Source organism: Dunckerocampus dactyliophorus, chromosome 19, assembly GCF_027744805.1.
Source record: "Dunckerocampus dactyliophorus isolate RoL2022-P2 chromosome 19, RoL_Ddac_1.1, whole genome shotgun sequence".
NCBI classification, from domain to species: domain Eukaryota; kingdom Metazoa; phylum Chordata; class Actinopteri; order Syngnathiformes; family Syngnathidae; genus Dunckerocampus; species Dunckerocampus dactyliophorus.
Genome location: NC_072837.1, coordinates 965040 through 987683, shown reverse-complemented (window position 1 = coordinate 987683; position 22644 = coordinate 965040). Strand labels below are relative to the sequence as shown.

General features: G+C 45.2%; 1 protein-coding gene across 4 annotated transcripts in view; it reads left to right on the top strand.

Annotated features, from left to right (window-relative positions):
* xkr6b (XK, Kell blood group complex subunit-related family, member 6b) overlaps nucleotides 1–22623 on the top strand; it is a 53188-nt gene extending 30565 nt beyond the window's left edge. For 2 of the 4 annotated variants that reach the window (XM_054761324.1, XM_054761323.1), the window contains 3 exons: nucleotides 8437–8633; nucleotides 12091–13006; nucleotides 18526–22616. In XM_054761324.1, coding sequence (XP_054617299.1) covers nucleotides 8437–8633; nucleotides 12091–13006; nucleotides 18526–18613 — 1201 coding nt within the window. In that variant the 3' untranslated portion in view covers nucleotides 18614–22616. Of the gene's footprint in view, nucleotides 1–8436; nucleotides 8634–12090 lie in introns of all 4 variants that reach the window. The other 2 variants (XM_054761326.1, XM_054761325.1) reach the window with 2 other exon arrangements.
* The last annotated feature ends 21 nt before the right edge of the window (nucleotides 22624–22644 follow it).

Sequence of the window (22644 nt, the reverse complement as noted above, 5' to 3'; positions counted from 1 at the left end):
CATTTTAGAGGAAGGGGCTCGCCACCAAATGGTACGTCCTGATAGATAAGAGAGCGAGAGCGAGCGTTTGTGAGCAGAATAGTAAAGACGAGCCCCCAAGACAGCAGCGTAGTGGCGGCGTGGTGGGGGGGGGTGCGCTGGAGTGGAGGCACAGAGCCAGAAAATTGCATTGCGTGCTCAGTGATTAGTTTACCTCCTCCCTTCCTCCTCAGGTCTTTGCCCCCCGACAACCCCCCCGTCTCGCCACTTCCCCTCGCCTCCCTCCGCTTGCACTGTCACTACATCACGCTGTCACGTCTGCCCGTTCGTACCCTCCGCTTCCTCTCGGCTTATCTCCCACAGCGCCTCGCCCCTCCAGCCTCGCCTCCCCCCGCCAACCCCCCACCTCCTCTTTCTCCTTGCCGTGTGCTGACTTGGCTCCTGCCCCCACTCTAGTGTGATGGAAGAAAACGCTACCTAACCCGGCGAGACAAATTCAGCCAAAAAAACCAAATAATGACGTCTCACTCTGACATCAAATGTGCCGAATGCTGAGCGTCACTTTGCAGGGAGGGGGGCACTGAAAGCCAGCACTCTTGCGTTCCTCTTCTCCCTTTTTTTGGCAAGCAACTAGGTCAAGCCTTTCTTCTTAATCTCGCACATGATCTGCTCCTTCCTCCTTGTGGGAAAAGATTCTACCTCAGGCTGGCCCGCTGCAAAAGAGCAATTAAGTTGGCGAGAGGGCAGGCTGGCGTTCTGCCTTTCATCTAACGTACTCCGACCTGGACGGTCCTCTGGACTCCGTGGAGGAAGTGGGGGAGAGAAGGATGTTGGCTAAGCTGACATCCATCATGGACAACACCTCTCACCCGCTACATGACACTGTGGGTTCCCTTAGCAGCTCCTTCAGCAGCAGACTGTTACACCCACGGTGTAAGAAGGAGAGGTTCCGCAGGTCCTTCATACCGACCGCTGTCAGGCTCTACAACACCTGCACCACCTGAACCATGTTGTAGTCACTATGTATTCTTTACTTGCGTATCTTGCTTGCTGCTGTAACAAGTCAATTTCCCTGCTGTGGGATAAATAAAGTACAAATACAATACAATACAATACAAATGAAAATGAACTGTCATTTTGCCCGTTTCAATATATTGCCGTGTGCACTCGTGTCTGTTTTGCTCCTCTCCCTCCTCCAAACGGGCAGGAAGGGAGTTCACTGTGCATTGGTTAAGCACCTCGAGGCCTCATAGAACAACAGCGTTCCATCTCTTGTCTCTGTGGGGAAAGGCGGGGCCGCTAGCATACACACACAGTGCAGCCAGGCGGCCTCATGAGGAGCAATGCCAGGTAATGCTCTCAAAATTAGGAGGAAAAAAAGATGATTGCAAAGCCAAATGTCACAGCCCTCGTATGGGAATATTAATGCTGAGCAAAGTGAGCCCCCCAGCATGAACAATGTAACGATGTCTCCTTTGCCGAGATGATACCAACCCGGCAAAACTGCACAACATGGCGTCAACTAGCCAGTCAGTGCTTTTCTTCCTGCCACTCACGCACGCACACACACCCACCCACCCACACACACACACACACCGGTGAGGTATGGAGATGACGCACGGCCCCACTGGGAAAAGGTGTCCCCCGGGTTGGTAGCAAGTTTTAGCACATTTTAAGATAATGGCGATCAATGAAGTCGAGTCATCAGCTGGAACACAAGTCATCTTGAAAAAGACAGGTCGTCTTACATTCAAGGTCGTCTTACATTCAGATCAATAGATTCATAATAATAGAATTTAACGAGAAAACCGAAAACAGGAAGTTGTTGTTTGGTTTGCTTCTCATGAGAGTAAAGTTGTCATTTTCAAAATCAGCTTATGTAATAAGGTCAAAAGCCACGAGAATGAAGTCACAATTTATGGGAAGAAAGTTTCAGCTGAAAAAACCACCAGCAGTCGTTTTTAGGAGGATTCAGGTCCAAATATGAAGAGAAAAAAGTTGCGTTCTAACGAGAAATAACGCTGCAACGAAACTTGTAACACATCGAGGAAAAATAACCTCATTTTAAAAATGAAGTTGTCATTTGAGGAAAAAGTTCTAATCATTTGGGGATGAAGTCGTAATATTAGGGAAACCGGGTCAAAAGAGAATGTATGAAGATTATGAAACGAGAAAGTTCCAATATTTGGAATTTAAAAAAAAACAGCACAAATGGGGGAAAAAGAGCAACGTTCATGGTAATAACAAGCTTGTTCAGCTGCAGTATATCACAAAGCTTTTTTGGAAAAGAGGGGTCAACACAGTACTAACCCACTCATGCAAGACGTTTGTGCGACCGCTCCAGCTTCTGGGTTGCCGTGCAGCATATTTTCGTCATTTATAAATTTTGAATTGTTGGACCACCAAAGCCCTTATTGTCTGTTACGCTTGACGCTTATCGTCACTAGTATCACTGACAAAGGTACGGAGCTAAGATGCCATGCAGGACGTGTGTAGTAACTTCCTAGCCTACGTGACCCCCCCCCCCCCCCCCCCCCCCCCCCCCCCCCCCCCACTGGTAATCCTATTAGGCGATGACTCGCTGTAATCTCCTGATAATACTGATCACAGCCGCAGTGGGCCATGTCATCTGTTGAATGAATGAAATCATCAAGTCATTTCATGAAGCCTGGCCTTGGTTTGATGACTCATGTGGATATTGGCCGGTGTTGACCCGGTGCCTCTGATAGGCTTTCATGTCCAGCTGGATTGATCAATGGTGTTCTTGTGCTGGCAGGAACACTACTGACAGTCTCCTTGTCTGATCCCTGCGTTCATCCGTTACGGGACAGCAATCTGGAAATGTTCCAAGACTGCCTTCAATCTCTGGACGACGTCCATGGAAGACCTTCTCCACTTGTCTTGGCTACTTCCCATCGACCCGAAACACACGGAATGGTTTCTCGTCGATACAGAGCAGTGACATGAACAGCAGAAGCCACATTTGACTGTGACGCTGTAACGGGATGCATTGCATAATACAAAGAGGCCGTAGCAAATGCAGACGTGCCTCGAATGAATGAATGAATAAATAATGGCTGTTTGGTGGGAGACTATGGTCTATTTTTAGTCAAAACATATTGAAATACAAGCGATATGCAGCATTGTGGTCACTGGGTGGCAGTAAAGACATTGAGACATTAGCTTATATGACATTACCTTAACGCTGGATGAAGTCATGAATTAGTGATGGCATGTCCCACACCATAGAGTGAAAAAAGTTCTCCTTTCATTTCATGGGGAAGCGGTACGTTTTTGGATTCTTAGTTTAGAAGAAATCAATTCAAGGCTAATTGGCTAGCTCGCTAACTCGCTAACTCCCTGCCGCATAAGAGTTGAGCAAACAAAGAATAATAGGAGTGTAAAGGTGACTACAGGCCTGTTATTTCATGTCTACAGGGATCTAATCATGTTAAAAACCGTATTTAGAAAGTCCTAAACAGGTTTTCTATACTCGAACTCCGAAACTAGTCCATTTATTACCGTTGAATCCTATTCTATCTCCTTTGTGCCGCACCGCCTGTTTCCTGTTTCCTGATCGCTAGCAAACAGCTTGCAGAGACTCTGACACTCAATTTATTCTGTTTGAACTTAAGCAGGACAGATAAAGATAAATAAATGATGAAACAATTTATTTGCCGTGCATTGGTTTTACTCCAAAACACGTATCAAATTCAATTCAGGTTTGTGGCAAATAGCACAGAAAACCCAAATAAATGCCCAAGAGTTCATTATTTAATAATGAACCTATTTGCCAGGGGCCCTTTAAGGCGGTCCTGGCCAATAGCAATCATCATAAATACATTGAAAAACATCCCGTTAATCCATGTGATCGGTATCGGTCGATCTCACTCCCGTATGTACGGTACTCATAGTACAGTACGTTTAATGTTGTTGTTGACATGTATGGAATGTTCATCGATTTATGTAGCATTATTATAGATTTTGATCCTAATAATATTTGTAAAAATGGCTAATTGTTAAGAATTTGTCATTCAAACAGCCTAGTGGGCGTGTCTCGCATAAGCTCATTTTTTCATTGGCCCCCGGGGGCAGTTATGATACATGAGCCCTGTGAAGTCAGCCTAGCAACACAAACATCCAATCCAAGCGTTTCTGTTGATGAAAGATGTATTTCTTATTATTTATTATATTGAATGACTCTATTTAGATTTTTCATGTCATTGTGATCAAATGAAGCCTGCCAGACTGTAAGAAAGTATCGGCGTTTTTCCAGATAAATAAGTGCTTGCAGCCCTTTCGCCTTATTTCCATTTTTCTCAATTTAGCGTCACGTGATGGCGGCTCCCTCGAGTAGCGCTACCTGAGCGCCGTTGCTAATGGTAACAAATGAGCGGCTTTGGCGGAGAGGAAAAACAGATTGAGTGCCTCCGCGTGCACTGCTGGGGTTTGATGTTGTTGCTCGTGGCTGAGACGCAGATACTGATACTGTAAGTAGAACCACACCAAACACACAAAAGGATCACTCAACGCTCGCAAGAAGCATGTAGCACCCGCATGATCTTCAACTGCTACATCGTCATTCTTTTTATTTGTGAAATATTTGCTGTTGTCACTCTAAAGCACATGAGATGATATCAAGTGCGGTGATATCATTTGGTGTAGACGCACACACGCAGCTCCGAAACCCTTTCAGCTCCCATCACATCATCCCCGCTCTATCCCATCCCTGCGTCCTTCCATCCCAGCATCCCAGGAATGGCCCCAAGGTGCTGGTGCCACATTACTTGGTGTGTATCTGACTTAACTGTAGGATCTGCACTCAGCCAGCGTATCATCTCTGGCCTAATCACTGCCATGGGGGAGGATGACGATATCTGATCTAGCAACAGTGGTACCCTGAAAGGGGACGCACACGTTAGGTGATGTAGAGCCTACAGAGTCGGTCTAGCAAAACATGCTCCCCTACTGTTTTTGCTATTGTTTCTCTGACAAAAACGCCACATGATGGCGCTGTAATGAATTGCCAACGTTGGACCCACGTAAGTCCGATTAGTCATAAGTCACTCTACAAAACACACACTCTAACATTACCGCAAAATTTGGTACACACCTTCGGGGGACTAACAAGCACATGGGTGCAAAATTTGAACAAGATTGGTTGAAAAACATGGCAGCCATTCAGCAAAAGGGCGGGACTTACAGTAGTCGTTGACCATTTGTCTCATGATGATAAAGCTTTGAGGATATCTGTATGACATGAATGGACACTAGGACACGAGCATGTCCTCCAAAGCATGCTGACCACATCCCATAGGGGGCGCCACACATTTAGTCATTTACATGTGGACAAAACAGGACACGCCGTCTACCGAGTCATCAATCAAAGAAACCCACTGAAGCCAACACATGAACGTGGCAAACGACAGCGTTCCCTTATTTAGCGCGGGGGATGCGTTCCCAAAATAGCCTGCAATAAGTGAAATCCTCGAAGTAGCCAACTTTGTTTTTCTACATGGTTCTATATGTTTTAAGGCTGTGAAACCCCTCACTTTGTACACTTTGTACACTTTGTACTTTATACACTTTGTACACTTTGTACACTTTGTACTTTATACACTTTGTACACTTTGTACTTTGTACACTTTGTACACTCTGTACACTTTGTACTTTATACACTTTGTACACTTTGTACACTTTGAACTTTATACACTTTGTACACTATACACTTTATACACTTTGTACACTTTGTACACTATACACTTTATACACTTTGTACACTATACACTTTATACACTTTGTACACTATACACTTTATACACTTTGTACACTTTGTACTTTATACACTTATACACTTTGTACACTTTATACACTTTGTACACTTTGTACTTTATACACTTCTCAGACAGGCATAAACACTCTCAAAGTTCAACTTTCCTTTGCATTTTAAAAAACAACTTACGAGATTGAACACAAGAAGTCATGTGACTCACACGTATTTCCTCTGATCGTGGCCTGTCCTGGTGCATCGTCGTCCTGCATGAACCAAAGATTCATGAACAGTATTCCAGGGGCCCAAAGCTGCGTAACTTGTGCCTTTATTCAGCATGTATGAAATAGCTAATCGCTATAGCAACTAGTGTTCATACAACAGGAAACAGGCAGTCCTGCACCAGATTGATTGACAATGGTCTATAGCCAATCAGAACACATGACATAATGGGCGGGTTCTCCCTTAGCCAATCAGGACTGTTGTGGCTCTATATTTACTATGAAACAGGACAGTCTGGACACGTCTTCAATACAGTACAACACCTCGTACAGGTAGCGGTAGTAAATACAATCACAGACACATGCACCAGAGCGCCGATAGATCACTCTAATACACCACAACGACGTACAACAAAATGCGCATTCATAAGCTGTGAAAAACTTCACTTTAAAAAATCTGCATAAGGGCGAATGCGCGAAAAGTGAACCGCGAACACTGTACTGTATATCCAAGTTTAGTAGTTCAGCTCTGTATTAACTAGCGAAGGAAACCTACCAAGGAGCCACCTTATGGTGTACTTTTGAGATGGTTGTGCCAAGTTCTGCTAGAATCACACATAAGACTTGTGTTGGAAGAGCTCACCCTTGCAGGGAAGGCGCTGAAAAGCCCCGGAGCCACTCTAGATGTGAATGAGCGCCGCCGGTACCTTAAACACACCTTTTTCATCACAGACCCTCAGGCCCAGCCGGTCTACATGATGCATCATGATGGCTTTGCGTTTCTCGCGTGTGAATCTGCTCATGACGTGAGAAGTGGTGCTGCACAGAAGAGAGAAAGACACGTGTTCATGTCTCACAGAAGGATTGGTCATGATGGGCAAAATTCCCCCCCCAAAAATGCACTTTTCCTTGAACGAGTCGCAAGCGAACGCCTACGACCTCGCCACAAATAATTCATGAGACGCGCGCTAGAGGAGATAGCGAGACAGTGGGTGGAAAGAGGAGGTGGTTGACCACAGCCGAGGAAATTCCCACTTTCCTTCCGAAGCTGACAAGTCAGTTTGTGTCTGGTCGTCTTTAGGGAGCCATTTGTTTTCAGAAAAGGCACGGCGGGGGTGCATGAGGGTGTGTTGTGTGATGGAGTAGGTTGGGATTTTTCTGACGGCTTTCAAAGCCAACTTTAGAAAAAAAAAGCAAAGGTGTGGATTGGTAATGGAACTTCACAGCAACACTGTTAATTGTCCCTTTTGAAATGACAGGTTAGCGTCTGACCTCGTTATATAAAGAGGAAACTCTTCTGAGTCTGTCTTCACGAACAGAAACGATTCAAAAGTGGCTCATTTCTATCACGTATGTTTTTTCTTTCCTTCATACTGAGCCACAAGATCTCGCCAGATTAAAACGTGGCAAGATTTCTTGTTCTAAAAAACGACACCAGGCGTGGGGCAATGATAAATAAATGAATGCATTAATCACACAAATGAAAATGAACTGGATCATTTTGCCCGCCTCAATATATCGCCATGTTTTCCTCGTCTCTCGCCTCCAAACCCGCAGGAAGAGGGTTCACTCTGTGCATTGCTTTCAGCACCTTGGCGCGTTCGTTCCATAGAACAACGGCATGAACGGAGTGAGCCCTTTTGCTAGTCATACGGTCTCCGTGGGTAGAGGCGGGACCACTAGCATGCACACGGCATTAAGAAGAGTGCAACATAGTAGAAATTAAATGAGTAGATTGCAATATGTTGTCATACATTTTTAATATCTTTTTTATTGTTTTTAAAAGTCATGTTAAAATCTCATCTCGTCTTGTTCTCGTGGACCCGAGCTCGTTTATCGTCTTGTCCCGTGAACCGAGCGTCTGGTGACACCCCTATTGATCATGAAATGTTTTCCACACAGGTGACAATGATTGGTCGTTGGTGGCTACATGCATGCTAACGCTGCACAGCACTGACTTAGCTTGGGCTTTGTGGCGTTTCATTCATTTCCCAAAGCGCGCTAGTCTCACAGCTTCACACACACACGCACACACACGCAGGCTAACGGAGCTCGGTGGGCGGAGACTAACGTGAGATCTCTGTGGCGTGTCATTCGGGACGGGAGTGGGGGGAGGCGGGGGTGTGGACGTGATCCATGTGACATTTACCAGCCTGAGTGAAAATGTCACAAAATACCAGCCTTTACCTCCGCGTACGGTGCCTCTCGCAGCCCGCAGCTCCCACTTTCCCTACACACACCAAGCCCCGCCCCCCCCCCCGTGATGTGGAAGACCACCACCATGGTTGTTACATTTGAGGATACACGGCCAACGCAGGTCTGACATTGTGCTTCACAGTCTCCACTTGGCTGCAGTGCCCCATTTTCTCGCTGCCCTCAGTCTCCTGGTGGATAAAATTGGTCTCCTTATAGCTGTGCTTTCTGCCAAGGCGTCATTGCACTAATGCTGTGTTTCTCCGTCCGCAGGTACATCCGCACTATGTACCTGGGCATCCAAAGCCACCGGCAGAAGGAGAACCAGCGTCGCTTTTACTGGGCTATGATGTACGAGTACGCCGACGTCAACATGCTGCGGCTGCTGGAGACCTTCCTGGAGAGCGCTCCTCAGCTGGTGCTGCAGCTCTGCATCATGATCCAGAGCAACCAGGCCGAGTGGCTGCAGTGTAAGTGGGCGGGGGGGCGGCTGTCACTTGTTTTTTATGGACCTTCGACGTATTCAATAAATGCAACTACAGTAATCCCTCGTTCATCACGGTTAATTGGTTCCGGAGCTGAACGTGATGAGTACATTTCCATGAAGTTATTTATAGAGTGACTATATTTATATGTTCTTTAACATTATTGGAGCCCTCCAGACATGAAATAACACCCCTATAGTCACTCTTACACTCCAATATAGTAGACATAAGAGAAAGTAAGCCATTTAAGGCATAAATGATGTTTAGTGTGGCGAGGGTTACGCCCATAACAGCAGTCCATGTTAGGGATTACTGTGCCTGTTGTGAGATACAGTCGGCATTCGTTTGTGGATGTTAATTGGTTCCAGACCCTCCTGCGCTAATTTAATTAGCCAAGTAGGATATGAATAAATGGAAAAAGGGGGAAAAAAGTTACAAAAAAACCCTGATATTTAATAAACTTTGTAAATGCGTCTTTTTCCCATTATTAGAGCCCTCTAGACATGAAATAACACCCCTATGGTCACCTTTACACATCTGTTATTCTTTTTTTAAGTCACATTACGCAACTCTGACGCACGGGTTAACTGCATGGACACGGGAGACGGCCGCCTCTTTCAGCATAGCACGCTAACTAGTTAGCCTCCAATTTATTTACTCTCAACCTCCGAAGGGGTTCCAAGCAGTGTGGGGAAGAAGGACAAAGTAACAAGCCAAGAACATAACCACTTCCACACAGAATGAGAGGAGAACTTGTGTTAAGGTAATGTCATGTGAGGTAATGTGTCAGCAGTGTCACATGACTTGTCTTTCAATATTTTTGGACTAATAATAGGCCCCAGTCAGCCATGAAACAGCCATCATTTGTTTATTCATTCACTGCTGAAACACCACAACAGGGTGAGGCGAGTGAGGGTCCACCCTTAAAGGGGTGAGGGGCGTCTGTAATTCAAACCTGCAAGTCTGGTGCTTGTGTGTCTCACCGAACATTACAGTAACAGTACTGACACCTAGTGACCAGTGCAGAATACTACATGTGTCTTCTGAATGCCTTATATTTCTATTTAACTTCCTTTTTATACTTGAAAATGATCCATTTAGACCAAAAATACAAACAATTTGATTAAATACACATATTTGTGACGAATGATAGGCCTTATTCAAGCATGAAACACATGATTTCACTGTGATGGGGTGACGTGGTGAAAGCGAAAGCGTGAAGTGGCGAGGGATTACTGTAATTCATCAGGAACGAGACGTCACACTCATGTCCATCTTAACCTCCACTGGTTTGTGTTTAGCGTCTTTAATGTACAAAATGTATCAAAGTGGCCTCCCTGCATCCTTCAGTTTTTCTGCATGTGGTGGGAAAAAAGTTTGGGCGCCCCGAAGGCTAAGAGCGATAGTGTCGTTGATTGTTGTGTGGTATCACACGCCACTTGATGGACTGTTGTCACAACGGAAGCTGTGAGATCCAATTTCAAACCATCATCGCTCTGGCTTGCTTGTGCACTTCTACTGTAGTGTGCAATACGGCCCCCCCAAGGAAGGCAATCCAATCATAACAAGCCATATCTCCTTCCTGCTTTGCTACTCTTACATTTGTATGTTGGCTGCTGCTCTGCATTTAGAGGAGTCAGTGTACAGCTTGTATCGCAGTATACGCTTATTAGACACAAGCGAGTCCACCTCAAGGTAATGATGTGCCGATTCAAACTGAAATATCGACGCTTCCGATACCAGCTCTTTCTCTAAAACTGATTCTCAAATCAAAATCTCGGTACTTTTGATTTGGGCTGTCAAAGTACGCCGGAATGTTTTGGGTTTTTTTGGACGCGCGATTAACTTGCGCATGTCCTGTCTGAGCCTTGGCCCACGCTGCAGCGTGAGGAAGCGCAGCGGCGTGGCGGCTGATGCGGCGCCACAAGCGGGAGCAAATATTGAGCAGAAATGGAGAAAGGAAAGGAAAGGCTAAGTTTAGCTTCTAAGTCATTTGTGTCTTACTGTCACTTACTTTAGTTGCTTAGTTGTTTTCTAGCAACCTGCTTTCATTTCACGTAGTTGTTGAGCGCTTTTGCAAACCTGTATTTGTAATGTTAGTCACCAGTGTTATACTTTGTGAGATGATTTGCTTGAAGGGAATGACGTGTGACTGATGGACAGTTTACCTTACCAGTCCGTTGTGCGTTGTGTTTGTTTTTTATACCCTGAGGTCCATTTTGTGTTGAGCTGTTTAAAAAATGTGCATAAAGCAAACATATTATCCAGTCTCACGTTGACCGGTGTATTCAAAACTTTAAAATGATCTTTCAGACGTACACTTATGATGGATAAAAACTTTTTTTAAATCTGCGATTAATTGCGATTAATTACGAGTGAACCACTACCCTACTTTTGACATATCAGCCGTTTGAGGTGATGTTTGTCTGAAACGATGACCCCATGTGCTAATTGTAAATAAAGTTTTCATTCTTAGAGTAGTTCTTACTAATTACTTATTTATTTTAACGGATTTATTATTTCACTTTTTTAAATGTTTAAAAGACTATTTTCGCATGTTGATATGATTTTGTCCTGTATATTTGTAAATCACCTCGATACATCAATATAATCAATAAATACATTGCTTACATGAATTATTACATGAAGTCATATTAATACATTCCTGAAATAAAGTCCATCCTTCCCTGGCTCGTGGACAAGACCCCCAGGTGCTTCACCCCCTCCACCTGGGCAGGATGTCATCCCCGACCAGGAGGTGAAATGAATCATTTATTTCCGTGAGTAATGATTGAATCAATAAATGAATGAAATGTCTTGTATTCTTTCTGCTATGATATCAAATGCTCCACCCGTGTAGGTGAATTTGCACAACATATCGGTATCGGATCGGCATCGCCGATACCAGCCTGAATTTGACTAAGTATCGGATCAGAAACAAAATCAGTGATATCGCAGAGGGCCTTCTTGGGCGTGGAATGGAGCAGAGCTGCGCAGGTCGTTACTGAAATTCTCTTGCGCTCCTCCATGATGACATCAGCCGACATCATATCCTTCCTTCCACTTGAGGATGCCGCACAGGTCAGGCCACTCCATCACCTTCACCTTCACCTTCACCTTCACCTTCAGCTTCAGCTTCCTCAGCAAGACACGCGTCATCATCGAGGTGTGTTTGGGCTCCTTATCATTGCCGGAAAACTGCCATTTGGCCCAGTTTCTGCTTCAAAATGTGACAGAGGGTGTTTAAATTTGGGTTTCTCCTGAACGAACCGCAGCTCTGCAGCGTCAGGAGCGCTCGAGTTGACTTATTCTCAGAGGATACTGCCATCCAAGCTGTGCACTGACTACTCTAAAGTAGAAGATAGGATAGATTGAGAGCGCACGTGGACGGCATGGCCTCTGTTTTCTATCTCATCCATTCTATCTTCTCTACGTCTGTCAGGTTCTTCTGCCATGTCCTCCCTCCTGTCTCTGTCCTGGGTGCTAGCGTCCTACCACAAGCTCCTGCGCGACTCCCGCGACGACAAGAAGAGCATGAGCTATCGCGGCGCTCTGGTGCATCTCTTCTGGCGTCTCTTCACCATCTCCTCCCGGGTGCTCTCCTTCGCCCTGTTCGCCTCCGTTTTCCACATCTACTTTGGCATTTTCGTGGTGCTCCACTGGTGCGCCATGGCTTTCTGGGTCATCCATGGCGGCACCGACTTCTGCATGTCCAAGTGGGAGGAGGTGCTGTTCAACATGGTGGTGGGCGTGGTGTACGTCTTCTGCTGGTTCAACGTGCGTGAGGGGCGGACACGCTACCGCATGGTGGCCTACTACACCGTGGTGCTGCTAGAGAACGCCCTCCTCAGTTCGCTGTGGTACGCGTACCGCGACCCGGCCACCACTGACGCCTATGCCTCTTATGCCCTCTGTGGCGTCTTCCTGTGCTTTGCCTCAGGTGTGGCCTGCATGGTCCTCTACTACGGGGTCCTACACCCCATGGGCCCCCGCCTGAGGGTCTTGGCCAGCTCCTGTTGCGCCGAACTGCTTTGGGGTCTCCCGTTACCCCCCGAGGCCGAGCCCATGGCCCCCACACCTGGCCCGCGGGGCTCCCAGGCCACCCCGACTAGGGGGCTGGCGGGGGAACACGCGGAGCCCGACGAAACCGCCACAGACACCTGCCTTCCTGTTTTTCAGGTGAGGTCCACAGAGCCCGTGGACGCATCCGGCAGGCCCATCCAACCCGAAGGCCCCCTCATTAAAGTAGACATGCCCAGAAAGCGCTACCCAGCCTGGGACGCACACTTTGTGGATCGACGCCTGCGCAGGACCATCAACGTGCTGCAGTACGTCAGCCCCCACGCGGTGGGCATCAGGTACAGGGACGGCCCGCTTCTCTATGAACTCCTGCAGTACGAATCGTCGTTCTGAAGGCTTCCTCGGCTCTCTTACAGTCCAAACACACGTTCATGATTTATTTTTGGAGAAAAAAAACCCACACAAAGAGGAAAATCTGATGAAGCCGCATATGCAGAATAGAAGGAGGGCTGCGTGTGTAGATAACATGAATGTTGCATACCACACTATATGTCCCCCGTCACGCCTAAAGGGAATGTTGGAGGAGAGTCTCAGAAGGATGCCCCCCCCACACACACACACACACACATCCTTAACTTTTACTGCCATTTTTGATGTAAATAATGTATGATTTACCAACCGAGCTCCTTAAGGCCTCCATTTCTAGCAGGATGTTGCAAATTGGGAGGAAGATTTCCCTCCTGTGAGCTCTCCTGGCTGTTCTATTTTGGTTGCAAAATCCTAAATCGTAATCACATCATGTATGGCGAGAGAGCGAGAAAAGAAGCACACTGACCTTCAATCAGTTCCGCCCAATCGTTTAAACAGGTGTTCTTAGTGCACACTGCCCTCTAGTGGGGGCAAAGGGTTGTGGCGTGTCTTACCCTGACGGTGTGGCCACGAAAATGACGGTAATAGCACAATGAAAGGAGCGTGGAATACAACAGAAAAAGCACATCATCTTTTCAAGTGGAGGGTAGGGTACGGTGGCCGACGGGGGAAAACACTCCAAACACAGAACTGACACAAAAACACACAAACACCGCAAAATACTGCATATTAAAAATGCTGCAAATGCCAAAAACACATGCAAAAACTGCAAGTGCAACGGATGCCAGCCTGTGCAGCTGAGCCAGAGTACATGGGTAGGCCTCACTCCATGACGCCTTCAAGGAAAAGTGCACTTTCTTTGGAAAAAGAAACGAGAAAGGAGCGCTACACCGAGTGTTAACTTTTCCAAACTCAAAAACAAAAGCACAGCAGCAGTGGCGGCAGCTCCAGGCACCTTGAGCACAGCGCAGACGTGCCTCGGGTGAGTGTGTGGTGAAGCTAGTTGGCTTGTCGCTAGCCGGTGTGGTGTGGCGAGGTGTCACTGTGCCAGTAATGTAGTTCTTGGGCGTAACAATGTTAATAATAATAATAACAATGTCGCTGTAGCTTGGTTAATATGCTGGTCACATGATGGAAACAGAGCATTGTTGGCGCTGTTTGGAGATTTTTTCAGAAGGCTTTATAGACGGAGTAGGTGCGTCCCATTACGTGCATTCTTAGCTGTCTCTTTTTAGCTGTTTTTATAGCTTTAGAACGCACAGAAAAGAGAACAACGTATGTGTTAATGTCTCACATAAGGATTGTGGATGATGGGCAACATTTTTTAAAAAGTGCAGTTTTCCTTTAAGAGTTGCAACGGCCGTCGAAGGCTTTTAGCAATGGCTAGCGCTCTCAACTCTCAGTCGGCTCACTGAGACAAAAAGGTAAGCTTGCCAGGCCACCGGTGGAGCCAGACCTACGCTACGCTAACATTGCTACTTAAAGCGGTTGCTGTATAAAATCCTAAAATATGACGAAGACATCATGAATAACGTACGTGGTATCCCGGCTAACCTTCCTTTTGTTCTGTGAACTTGCAACGTTTCTCTCATGCAGCTGGCATTTGCAGCCTTTTTCTTTTGTATTTGCTGCGCACCCTCGTCGACCATCCCTTTTTTCTTCCAAACACAAATCCTCCACCATTCCCTTCTCAGCCCTGAAGAGTACTTGTGTTTTGATAAGAACAATGAGTTTCTTTCAGTATTTATTGCTATTATTTCACATGATTTGGGTGTAAAATCCAATGAGTCTATTAGTTACAAAGCAATCTACTAAAAGGCAACAGTGTCATTCTGCATTCATTCTGCTATTCACTGAAATCAACTCCCGTCAAGAAATGTATGAGCAGAAATGTACCGGGGCGGTGGACAGGGGTTGTCTGCTTCGCTGTGTGGCCGCACGTGCCTGATAACATCGTACTGTAAAAAGGCAGATGCCGTCTAAACGTTTGGGCTAAAGGCGAGAGGGCTCATTTTCTTTGCCAGGGATGGAAAAGAACGTGACGGGGAGACTGTGCTAAAGCGTTACCTTGCGGAACAGGTGTCTGTGGCTGTGGATTGGACCTTAAGGTGCACAGATGGACGCCTAGCCTACCAAGGTCCTTGCAGCTGAAGCTACAAGTAATACTCCAGCCTCTCTGCGAGAAGTCATAATACCTTCAGAGCAGGGGCTTCCAAAGTCATTTGCGACCTGTGGCTCCTTTTTTTGGGGGCCGCAACAGAGAAAATAAAAGATTTCAAGAAATACAGCTTAATTTTATGATAACTGTAAGCCATTTTTTGGCCCGCAGCTCGTTTTTTATTCATCCATTACAGATAGATTGACTGCATGATTAAACACATGTACTGTTAAATATTCCACTCATTTGCTTTGCCACCTACTGTATAACACATATCAATGTCAGTATCAGCAGTCTGGATGCTGCTTCAGCTGCCGCCTTCACGACTACTATTACTACACAGGAAGCCGAACAGCTCGTGAACCCGGGTGGTAGTTGCTCACGCTCCCTGGGGCTGTGCCCCCTAGCGTTTTGGTAGAGAATTGCAAGTCTCAAAGCTAAGCTCGTGAAACATTACAACAAGACACGTCCTTTTTTCCCCGAAAAACTAATGCAATAATTACTTTCAATTACTTTTTGGGAAAGTAACTAGTAACTACACCCTAATTGCTTTTACTAAAGTAATCTTCCCAACACTGATGCTAAATATACCAAACCAGTTGGACTTCACAACACTTCTACTCTCACTCTCGACTCTGTTTACTCTCTCACCGTCAGAGCTAAAAATCAGTTCATTTCGCATTTAAACCAGGGATGCTCCGATGGATCGGCCACCGATTAGTATCAGACGATTTCCGTAAAAAACACGTGATTGGCGTAAATGCGGACAAATGCCGTTTGATCACTCCCATGTCCAACCTATTGGAGTTCCACTTTTCTTGCATCGTTCTTTACAGAATTACCCGCCTAGCTTCTCGTCTTGTTTTTTTTAGCTTTACCTTTACACTGTGTTCCAGATGATTATGCAAAATGGATTTTACTATCACAAACATAAACATGTTTTTGTTTTCCAATGAAATTGAAGGATGGCATTGTGTCTTGGGGCTCTTTGGATGACTGATATCAATCTGGGACAAGTGTCATCATCAGCTTGCCAGGTGAGCCCGATTAAAAGAAAACTACTTCAAAGTGATGTTCCACATTACGAAGCACGCCTCGGACGAGGCATCAAAACATTGATTCATTCACAAAAACTTTGGAACGGTGAAGATATTTGCGGCTGATGGACATGACAGGCGGGATTGTGCTGATAAAGGCGTCGTGAGAAAAGTTTGTGGCAGCAAATGTATGGAATGAAGAGAGCAGCTGCTAAAAAGCCATTAAAAAGCAGCAAACGGGTATCTGAAGCTGCTGGTGCCTCTGAAGCCCCAGGAGCCTCCACAGGCTTGCAGTTCTGCATGAACCCACTATTTGGCCACCCCTCACCAATACCCACAAGCAGAGCGGGCCAACAAATACATGAAGATGAATTTCCAAACAATCCTGCTTACTGATGAGGGGGGGTGCAACCTCGGGTGGTCCGCGTGGATGAAGGCTGTGATGTCAGCAAGGAGGCGGCTGACTCACGTCTTGGATGGGAATCGTTGGGAGAGAGCTAGTAGGCCCTTGATGGTCACTGAAGGTGTGAAAATGACCTCAGCAAAGTATGTAGAGTTTCTCACTGGCCACTTTCTTCCATGGTACAATATGAAGAACCAAAAGGACCTTCATGCATGACAATGCACCATCTCATGATGCAAAGAATACCTAGCTCTCTGGCATTGGCTCTTATGGCCATAAAAGGAGAGAAACCCACGGTTTGGCCCCCTTTTCCCCCCCTGACCTCAACTCAGTTGAGAACCCGTGCAGCGTCGTCGAGCAAAAAGTCTATGAGGGTGGGAGGCCGATCACAACAAAACAGCAGCTGTGGGAGGCTTTTCTGACATCTTGCAAAGAAATCCAAGCAGGAACGCTCCAAAAACTCCCAAGTTCAACGTAAGAAGTGTGAAGGTTATATCAAAGAAGGGATCTCATGTTAGCATGTTTCACCAAATATGACCTCCTGATGCTGCTAATTCAACAAATGAGCATTTTGGCTTCTTAACAAGCAGCGAAATGTGGGACAGTGAAATGCGGGGCAGTGAAATGCGGCACAGTGAAATGCGGCACAGTGAAATGTGGCACAGTGAAATGCGGGGCAGTGAAATGCGGCACAGTGAAATGCGGCAGGTTCATGACTTGAAAATGAGGATGACCGGTCATTTATATTGAATATTTAGCAAAATCAGAGAAAAGTATCATGACATAATGATTTGGAACACAGTGTACGGGGGGCGTGTTCACTTTTCCAAGTGTCACCGAACAACTTGTCTTCAAAACACTGTTTGTGTGTGCTTGTTTAATGAACATAAAGACAATCTGCCCAAAAGTTTATTTTTAATAACTACCTGTTTGCCAGGGATGCTTGGAATTGTCTAACGGGGCCCCAACCAACAGCACTCATCATGAATAAATGCAAAAATGTTCAGTTCGTCCAGTTCGTGTGATCGGCATCGGTGTGGATGATGGATGATGGGTGTCGGAATCGGCTGCATAAAACCCTAATTTAAACGTTACCCAAGTTAGCTTAGCAGGTGAGAAAAATGTGTTTTTCTTTGTTTATCTCAAGCTGTTGCGTCTCACACTTTGAAAAACCCCGACGTAACGTATTTTGAAACACCGTGGATTGGTTTCAGCGTGTTTATGACGCAAAAGTAGTTTGCTTGCAGAGCTGATTGGTTGACAGAGAAAGGAATTGGGTTATGAAAAGCATGGATTGGGACAGCGCCGATGGAGTTACGTGCTGGCGGAATTATTGCCAGTCGCCCACCTGACTCAAACAGAACCCATACCTTTTTTTTAGACGGAGGGAGGACGGGAACGAACTCGTTCATTAGCTGGAGGAGTCTTCGTCTTTCCCTGCAGTCCTCGTAGCTCGTTCGACTCCATCCCCGGTTGCTGCTCCGCCCTCTCGCCGATCTCCAAGTACTTGCCGTACTCCCCCCGTGAAGCACTTCCACATGCTCTGGTTGGTTGAGGGCTGAGCCGTTGGAGATCCTGACATGAGAACATGCAATGAGGTCCACTGCTAAATAAGAATTGATGAGTCAGCTATGGGCGGATCACGCATTCACCTGGTTAGCGTACACGTTGGACCTTGTCAGCGGGGTAGCGCCCGTCAAGGTTCCAAGCTTCTCCAGTGTGGGGAGGAAACGCCAGCAGCCAGAGTAGTTCAGCCCTGGTGTAGTCGACGAATGAGCAGCCATGTTAGTTAGTTAGGTGTTAGTCAATGACTGCTTTCCTCAGGAGCAACACACCAAGACCACTAAATCAGCTGACTCAGGGGTGTCTCAATGCAGTTCTCATCCCCAGGAATGTCACTCCTCCACAAAACCACATCCTGGACCACACCTCACCTGCTGGGACCCCGCGGTTTCTGCTTAGTTTTGGGGAATGCTGATTATTTTGAAATTGGTGGCTGCCTGGCACATGACTCTGCAGACAAATCAGGTGCAATTTACACTGTGATTCATTTCTTCTTTTCACCAGTGGGGCGTCAGAACCAAGATTATCTTGTCAATATTTCAGCTTGCGGTGCTTAATGTTGTGCGTATTGCAGATGAGGAAGCGGCAAATCTATTTTGCATATTTCTATAGTACAGCCTGGTAACAAGGGTTCTAGCAGTCAGAAAAGGACTTTTTGTTTTTTTGTTGTTTTATTTAAAGACCAAATTGATTTCAAGAGCTAACACTGCAAGTGGAAGCCTTTTCTAATGCATGTAGAGTCGTTTTCAGGCCAGTAACAGCATTTCCCCACGTCACAGCAAGACCGTCTGAACATGAAGCGTGTGTTCTTTTCAGTCTTTGTTGTGCCTTCCAACCTTTTAGGGCTGCTTTAGTCCGGCCCGGCTCGGCAGCCGAGGTTTCGCCGCAAAAACCATGAGGCCAACGTTTTTATGTGTGTTGTACTGTTTTTGCCAGAACGCTAAACGTAGGCGTCTGTATCGTTCCAAAACGGGATGACGCCAAACTCCAAATTAGCTGACGCATTCGTGTTGACGCCACTCTGTTGGGATTCCCAGAACCAAACGGTTCATTCAAGCAACACTTTGCATGTTCTCCACTTGAGTGAAAGCTTCTGTGTTATTTGATATACAGTGGAATCCCCAAGGTTGAACACAATCCAACCCCGGTTTCCCCCGCAGCAACTTGTGTCATTACAGTCGTCCCTCCCTGTTTACTGTGACACTGCTCGAGCAGGAGTTTTATTTACGTCGTACATGGCTTATTTAGTCTTATTCTGTCTGCTATATTGGCCGATACGAGTGTAAAGCCATTTAAAGCCGCAAGGACGTACGCTGGAAGTACACTGTCCAGAAAACAACAGCAATGCCAACGTGTGAGTCTATGTTGTCTTATTTATGTCAAATATGTCTTATTTTCTCTGATTGTATCTGCTATATTGGGTAATACAAATGTCTTGAGGGCTGTAATCATATTAAAGAAACATATTTAACTATTTAAGTATGAAAATATGTAAATATTTCATTTATTAATATTGAATCCTATTCATTTATCACGATCGGGTCTGGAACCAGTTCATTTTTTTCTTAAAATTGATGTTAAAATCTGGTCTCGTCTCATCCTCGCGAACCCAATCTTGTGCATCGTCTTGTCTCGTGAGTTGGGTGCTGCGTGACACCCCCATTCATTTACAATGCTTTTTTAACGGTGGGTTCTTGTGTTTGTTTTTGTAAATAATGCATTTAATCCCAATTTTATCCACTCCGGGCACCACGTAACTTTTGTCTTTGCCATAATTCCAGCAGACTGGTGAGTTAGGCTAACAAGGATGTTTATGATAGAACTAGCTGTTATTTGTCTGTTTTAATTGAAAAACATCATTTATTGTGTCCCATTTTGATGAATTCATTGCACTTCTAACTCATGGGATTATCCATTTTTCATCAATCTTCAATTTGTCTAACTAACTAACTAGTGGTTGTAGGCACTTTGACCAAATAAAATCACAGGTACTGGACAGACGGCCAATGATATATTGGCTGCTCCATAAGATGTGGGCGGGGCAACAAACTTTGATGATCAATCAGACAGTTCACCGCTAAACTGCAAACGTTAATAACTCAGTTCCTCAAGCTCACATCTTCATCATCATTGGTACATAAAGTATGCAGAAGCCGATGCCTTGAAGCTAAATGTTGGTCACTTCCTGAATTTTGTCTCAGCGCCAACCGGGGGTAACAGGAAATGAAATGCGCATGCCCGCCGACTTACGTGAACCCTGAGTTCCACGGCGTTGCAAGGGCCCGTTTTGTTTCTTTACTTTCTGCTTTTCTCCGTCAAGGGTCGCTACAGGGAGTCAATCGCATAGTTTTTACACCCGATGCCCTTCCCGACATGGCCCCGGACAGGTATCGAACCCACGGCCTTTGCCGTGCAAGTGTGCACCGTTACACCACCAGGGATGTTGGCGATGAAGCCATATTGCACTGTGCAGCCGGGACGGAGACGTGTGTCGCCATCGCTTCATCACTTCCACAGAGGAAGTGATGGCGATCGCCGGTATTTTTGTGCGACTTCGGTGCTTTTTTTTCCGCTGTCGCTCGTCAAATTCCAAGCGACATGGCCTCCGCTGTGTTGGACTGTCGGGGTTCCACTGTGTATTTACATCCTTCACGTTTGCTTTTGTGCTCAAGATGCCAGCCAGCCACGAATTGGCCGCTCGATGATTGTTTTGTATGTTTCTTGTGTCTATCTATGCCTTGACGCCAACGATTTGTAGTGCCAAGACTTGTTTTCTGTGTGTGTCGTGTAATGTTTGTCTGGATTTTTAAAATAAGTGTATAAAGCTAGGTTTCAAAATGTGCAGGACTCCGAAGCAATCTGATTCTTGATTTCACTTTGAAACATCCTCATTTCCTGTTTTTTCCCCCCACCTCCCAGCATGCATCTCATTGTGAGGTGATGAACGGTTCCTGCACGGCAGCCCCTCTGATTTCTGCACTGATGTGAAGCAGCAGGGCGTCTTAGTTTTACAGTATGTCACCGCTCTTCGTGACAGAACAGGATGAATGAATAGGATGCATTCTCTTTTGTTTCTTAATAACCTGGTGCTGAACAAACTCATTCAGTGGTGCTAACACTGTGGAGTCCACTTTTCGGACTTTCCAAAGAGCATAAAAAAAGACTCCAGTGTCAACGCAATGCTCGACAGCAAGCACCTCAAACCCACAGAAATCTACAGCAAAACTTCCCAATGGTGCCATTTTTTTATTTACCACTCAATGCACAAACAAGTACAGTACAGCTACAGTCTGCACATTGTCTCGTTAATTATTCTCAGCATACAGGTGCTTTTTCTTTCCTTTCTTGTCTGTTTGTTATTTTTATTCTGGGGCAATGAAACGCTACATCACTTTGGCCCAGAAGCACAAACTACAGAAGGAAATTGACTTAAAAAAAACTAACAAAAAAACAATATATATCTAGAACGTGATTGCTGTGTTGTAAAGTCATCTATATGTCCTGTGTGTATCTATTGTTTTATTTATATTGTACAATTGGCTGTAACATTTTATTGGAACATGGATTTGATATTGCAATGACTGTGGGTGTCACATTAATTGCTGCTAATTTCAAAATTACGATGAAAAAAAGTGTTGCTTTGTTGATATTCACTCAATTTCTAGATTGTGTTAGCTTGTGGGTATATATTTAAATAACCCCTCCCTGGGCTATATATGATTTCTATCGGTGGAGTATTGCAGCAATCGGCAGTGTATGAATTTCTGACTGCAGAGGATTTCATTGTGATGGTTGAATATAAAATGTAAGTAAAATATTTCATGGAATTCCCTTTCTTTAAAAAAAAACAAAAAAACAAAACAAGCAAAGCTGATGTCCAGTATTGTACCTTTCCCTGTTTTAGGGAACAATATGAATATTATTATTATGAATAACATATGGTGCTAAAGTTCTTTTTGTATGTTTTGGTTTTTAGATGACATGAGAACTATTATGCTGAAAATATAATGTTAAGCCTTACTGTAGATTCATATATAAGACTGTTCATCCCAGAAGAGAAAAATAAATATAGTATTTGAAAGTGCAATGTGACTGTCATCTATTTATTTCACATTTCATTTCATGAGCCTGGCAAAAGTGTTGTTTTCAAATGACTTCATCAGGACATATCCGGACTTTAATATTTATTTAAAATGTATCAAAAGTGATGTTGTTGATGATGACGATTACTGTTCATATACAAAATCAATTGCCTCGTATTTAACGGCATATTACTGATTCGGCCACCAGGGGCGCTATTTAATCGCTTGGGGGAAATGTTGTTGGGCACCACTTGTTGGTTCGCATGTATTAGTCTCTTATATATCACGCATGCAATCTGTTGCTTGATTTTCTATCTAAAATTCTTATGATTATGGTGATGATTATTGTCACTGTTATTAGTGG